Genomic DNA, 6,000 nt, shown 5'->3' on the forward strand with positions numbered 1-6,000 from the left:
ATTTACTCAAAAGTTTTCCAATTCTGCTACTAATATTTTTAATTCCAGAAGTTGCAGACTCTCACTGCTGTCATTGAGGATGGAACTTCAAACAGGGCTTGACCCTGCTTTATTTATTTGAACAGGAGTCATCCTTGTGACTAGCATGCTCTCAGGGGGCCCACTGAGATGGCACTGTTTTGCTGCTACATCTCCACTCTTGTTCCTTTCTATTAGTCATGTTCCACTTTGCATCTTGGAAAAAGAGATTTGCAGTTCATTGGCTTACTTGAAGGAAATTTTCTCTTTCCCCACTATACATGTTTTTCTTTTCCTTGTCTCAGTATTTGTTTGATTATATAGCCTGATGTACCTGATCATTATGCAGGAGGCCATGGATCACATGGAAGAGATGGAGATGGCCACTAGTACCAGCCCACCAAAGAACAATGTCCAGCCCCCTCTGCCAAGTGACATGGAACCAGCTGAGCCAGCTGCTTCCATCCCCTCTGCCAATTTAACTCCGCCGTCTCCTGAAAACAGCCGCCTGGACATGCAGAAGAACGGGCATACCATAGACAATTCCAAAACAGCCAAGGTCTTTGAGATTCAGACAATGCCCAATGGCAAGACCAGGACTTCCCTCAAAACTATGAGCAGAAGGAAATTTTCACAACAGAAGGAAAAGAAAGCCACTCAAATGCTTGCCATTGTGCTTGGTAAGAGTTTGGTCCAACCTCCATTGTGGAAGCTACAGCTTCAGCATTTCACTGGATTTATAGACTGGCAAAATAGATATTTGGGAGAGGGAGGAGGAACTCATTATAACACAAACAAAGAACTTCAAGGCTAGTTGTTATGTGGGATATTTGTTCAACAAATGTGCCAATTTCCAATCCCAAAGCATTTGGCTATTGTTGCCTCTTGTGGTTGTGACGTCTCCAAGTAGGAGGTAGGCAGGGAGATGCATTCAACGGCTGTATCAGGCTTACCCCAGCTTGGACACTTAGGAAAGAAAGACCCTCAACTCCATTTGTAGTGAAAGGTATACTTTTACTAAAGCCAAGCGGTTACAGCGTAAGAAAAGCTGGGTCTGACTATTTCCTCATAAATCCTACTTTTCCCCCTTCTCCTGGATTGTCCCCCCTTGACCAGTTCATAAGTGTCCAATTATATTCAAAGCAGATGTTTTGGTAATAGTCTTAAGATTTAGTGCGTCTTTGGTTGACTTTTGTGTTCCATTCTCACATTCATGTCCTTGGATCTGCCGGTCTGTTCCAGATTGACATTTCTGGTTCCTGTCATCCTGCCAACCCCCCTGCCCGTGTTTATGGCAGGTTGCCAGCAAAGCGAAGCCGGCTCAAGCGATTACGATGGCACACCTGACAGGTTGCACTGCTAACACGGCTCCTTTTCTTGGCCCTCTTGCAGGTGTTTTCATCATCTGTTGGCTCCCTTTCTTCATCACCCACATTCTGAACATGCACTGCAACTGTAAAATCCCACAGGTCATGTACAGTGCCTTCACATGGCTCGGATATGTCAACAGCGCAGTCAATCCCATCATTTACACCACTTTCAACATTGAGTTCCGGAAAGCTTTTATGAAGATCCTTCATTGCTAGCCTCTGCTTGAGGACCAGTCATCTGAATCACGTGACCGGATTAAGGCTGTGTATCAGAACACCCAGTTTGAGAGTGCCATGCCAATATATTTCTACAACTGGGATACCACAGCTGTCATGGTCCAAGGTTGCCTTGTGCTCAAGGAAGCATTGAAACTCTGTGAGACTCGGATGGGAGAGTTTGTGTCAAATGCAACCTTTGCATTCTGCTAAAACGAGAAAGCAAGCAAGCCAAGTCTCCCCACAAACAGCTGTGGGATCAAGAAGATCTCCAAGAGATTCATCACCAATTTTAGCTGAGCCCAAGAAGGAGAGACCATGACTTGCTCTTATTTCTCACCAAAGACGCACCCATTCTTGCCCGCTTCGCAACTGGAGGAAGATTCCTTCTTCGAGGAAGAAACAGCTTTCCCAGGAATCGTGTCTGTTGGCGTTGCCTTCAGATTTCAGGGACACTGTGGTGCCCATCAAATTGCCGAGGCTAAATCATGCAGCTACTGTGAAGGCTTGGAGTAGTCGCCAGACCATTGTCACCAGACAAAAGGAAGGGGGAAGGGGAGGAGGCTGTGAGAGAATGAAAACTCAGGGTGGAGAGGAGAGGCAGAATTGTTTATTATATGATGCCAATGTATATACAAATAAATAGAGGGAACTGAGCAGAAGCCCAAGCCAAAAAAAAGTGAAAACCAATCAATCAATCTTGTCTTACATGGAATGCATTGTAATTAAAAAGCCATCTCTGCTCACGTACACCAGCATATGTGGTAGACAGCAACTTCTCAGCTTCCAGAACTGAATCTCTGGGAGAACAAATCAAATCTGACAGGGAGGGAAGGATGGATGGAAAGATATGGACTACAAGGCCCTTGTCAGGCACTTAATAGTGAATTAAAGTCTGGAGAAATCTCAACCAAGCCAAAGTGTTAGCTCAAAGGTAAACAATATGGTGCATACATGCAGAAGATCCATGTTAACCCCAGGTTAAAACCCCGTGGATTTAAAAGAATCAGTTAAAAATGAAGAAGAAAATTTTGCGCCTGAAATTCCGAGTAAATTATTCCTAGTCAGTCTTTAAGTGTAAGCTAGATCAATTAGGCAACAAGCCACCTTTTGGATCATCTGTGATTAGAAAGAATGCAAAGGGTGGGCTTTCCTTTCTCTCCTAAGTTAGGCTTACCTTATCTGGGCTGCAAAAACCCACTAGATGGCAATAAAGAGAGTTTTCTGGGTTTTTAAAGAAACAGATATGGTTGTCTTGATTCTAGACTAGCTTAGATTTTCTTTTTGTCCTGTAGGAAGGAAGAATAGAAGAGGTGACGCAAATGGAGAGACCTGGTGCCCAATGGTATAATGTAGCCTACATTTCTTGGGTGATCAGAAAATATCTAGCTTGCAACATCTGCCCTGCTTGATGGGCATACCTGTTGAGGCAGGTGATACATCGATGCGTTTCAGGATTCTTTCTGCTTTGCTCCCAACATGGTGCAACCAACACAGGAGAAAAAGTCATTGGAAAGATTATTTTGATGAAGCTGCATCAGACATTATTTTTGTCTGGCATGCTGGCTTCACTTCTGTCAAGATTGTATTTCCCTTAAAGCAGAACATCTGGGCCTTTGTGCTTTCAAGAAGCTTTTCAGGGAAAAAATTGAAACTCAATTTTCTTTAGGACAGAAAAATCTAAATAACACAGTTCCAGGTTGAAGGAGTTTTATTTTGTTTTCTTTTCCTCCCCCAGATCTTCTGTTAAATTTTAAAAAGCATTGACACCCTTCTTTGACTTTCCTGAAAGATTCATCTGGGCAATTTCATAGGTTAACCAAATAAACTCCACGTAGATCTTCCTCATATTTCTATCTTGAATGCTCATGTGATAGCCAAGTCTACTTGGATGTCTTATCTTTTCTCTACAAAATGATGACTGACAGTTAGGAATGAGCAATTACACATGGTCTTGAGTCAATTCGCCTCAATTGGGGTGGTGGGAAAACCATTTACAGCTGAAACCTTTTCAACCTCTCCCTCTAGGAAAAAAACCATCATCAAGTCATCAGCCAGAATGGTCAAGACCTTGGTGGCCAATGCTGTTATTGTTACCCTCTATCAAATTCACAGTATTTTTGTAAGATGCTGCAGAAACTGTACAAGCCAACTAATAAAATGACATGAAAATGCGTTTTCCGGGATTTTATTTGTGAACCTGAGAAGTGAGTAAGAGAGGAGTCTAGCCATGGCCGTCTCAGGTGCTCTTGGGAAGAACAAACTTGAAGGCTCTTGTGCAACCTTCTCCATTTTCCAGATTTCTCTTCTCTTATAACCTAGAATCAAAGCTGTGGCTGACCTTCCTCAGATGGATCTCTCTACTAGCTTGTCTACGGCCTTCAGAGCCTGCACTGACTGTTCCTCCATTATACTTAATGGTCTCAGTAGGTAACAGCAAGTCTGATTAGTGTGGCCAAAAGATATGGTTTGTTGGATCCAGGCAGTCTTTCGGCTTTCTTCCTGGTGCCTCTGAAGGCTGAATCATCTCCTCAGCCCCTCAGCTGACCTGTCTCTCTTTTGAGACGAACCCTGGGGGTGGCTGGATGGGTGGGGAGGAAGGGATAACATTTCCTTTGCTTTTATTGCAAGAAGACAACAAAGCACCTTGACATTCATGGTGTTTGAGTCTTTTAATTAAGAGGGTGGCAAATTGATTTGTAGGGTGGAGTGTATTGATTTAGATTCAAACAAAACCTGAACCAAACAACTGGTTAGAACAAGATGTTTTGTCTGCCTCTTCGGCTCTCCACAAATTTGGCATTTCCAGTTTCCTGACAGGGAAGGATTTGCCATTTTCCGGTGTTTGTGGAAGAAATTAATCTTTTGGCTCACATGTAATCCTATTAGTGGCCTTCCACAAAAGGCTATCTAATTGCTGTGGTACAAAGATTAGCCTGCTGTTGCTCTTTCACACTTGATGTCTCAATCCTTTCCCAAGAAACAGGTGGCAGAAGGTTCAAAGATAGAAACCCTCAAATTTGCTTGATCTAGGCCCGGGGTAGGCAACCTTGGCTCTTTTATGACTTGTGGACTTCAACTCCCAGAATTCACAGCAGCACACAGCTGGCTCAGGAATTCTGGGAGTTGAAGTCCACGAGTCATAAAAGAGCCAAGGTTGCCTACCCCTGATCTAGGCTAAGTCTGCAATGGGCCATTTCAGGATTGCTTTGCCTGACTTGATAGAATAAAGCAACGTGCTTCTAGCTCCTAGAGATAGCATGACTTTATTTACTTCATTTATGTGAGTAAGATGTCCATGAACACAATGCTTCACCCAGGATATCTGTCGAAGTAGTTTTTTGTGCTAAGAAATGTCCAGATGTGGACAGTGGTGATCAAAGAAAAATGAGAAAAACAGACGAAGTGGGAAGGTAGTGCTGAAAGGTGATCATATTTAGTCTGCAAAGTTTAGCCAACTCAGCAGGTAGGTTAATGAAAACATTTTGGTGGAAAGCATCCCCTATTCAACGAGTTTTCATATTTCTAACATTTTCGTTAATATGACTATTGTAGGAGTTTCCCAACTGCCAAGCTCTTTGAGAACGTTTCTCCATTGTAAACTCATCAACCATCTGACAATAAAGTGTTTCCGAACAGTTACATAATCGCAAGGTTTATTCAGGCTGAAATCTTAGGACAAATGGTCTGTCTTCTCCCACCTTCATCCAGATCAGTGTTTCTCAAAGTTGCCAACTTTAAGACAGGTGGATGTGTCTTAAGTCCATTTGTCTCAAAGTTCCCAACTTTGAGAAACACTGATCTGGATGAAGGTGGGTTAAAAATAACGTGATCTGACAGATGCTCCTATCTTAAATTGGGAACCAACTTATAGAGAGGCACTCAAGCCACGTCATTAGCCCTTGGAACTCCAGGTCAAGATAACCCCAACCTTCCCTCTGGGGCAGCCCTCCGCTTCCAGCCTACACCCTGAGTGACTCTAGCATCATTTCAGATGCTTGAAAATGGCTCCTCTTGATCTGTTCTGGATCGTGTAACCCTGACTAGAGCATGTAGGTCTGTATGTTAGAATGTTTGGCATTTATTAGATTAAGTGCTGTCTCCTTAAGAGATGGCTTATGAGTAATGTAGTTTTAGCTAGTCAGCTATCACATGTTAACAGATCAGTAGTAGGATAGGAGGAGCCACTAAAGTTCATCACAGGATATCCTGGCCATGTGCCAGTTTGGAATGCCTTTGTCTTTGTGCAAACCAACCATTTAGCACACTTGGACATTGAATGTAATCAGGTACAAGTGAATATGGAGACACTATTGATTTTACTGACTTAATGGACATATTCACCAACTGGACGCATCTTCAGGAATGTAAGTTTCTGTTAAGGATTCTGGATTAA

The 6,000-nt window shown here is 42.9% G+C and overlaps 1 protein-coding gene across 5 annotated transcripts in view; it reads left to right on the forward strand.

The window, feature by feature from the left end:
* Window positions 1–4,092, forward strand: part of DRD2 (dopamine receptor D2) — a 44,832-nt gene extending 40,740 nt beyond the window's left edge. For all 5 annotated transcript variants that reach the window (XM_039350514.1, XM_039350515.1, XM_039350513.1 and 2 more), the window contains 2 exons: window positions 368–698; window positions 1,411–4,092. In XM_039350514.1, coding sequence (XP_039206448.1) covers window positions 368–698; window positions 1,411–1,604 — 525 coding nt within the window. In that variant the 3' untranslated portion in view covers window positions 1,605–4,092. The remainder of the gene's footprint in view (window positions 1–367; window positions 699–1,410) is intronic.
* The last annotated feature ends 1,908 nt before the right edge of the window (window positions 4,093–6,000 follow it).

The sequence above is a fragment of the Crotalus tigris genome, unplaced genomic scaffold (genome assembly GCF_016545835.1).
Source record: "Crotalus tigris isolate CLP2741 ecotype Arizona unplaced genomic scaffold, ASM1654583v1 scf7180000018340.3345759, whole genome shotgun sequence".
NCBI lineage: Eukaryota > Metazoa > Chordata > Lepidosauria > Squamata > Viperidae > Crotalus > Crotalus tigris.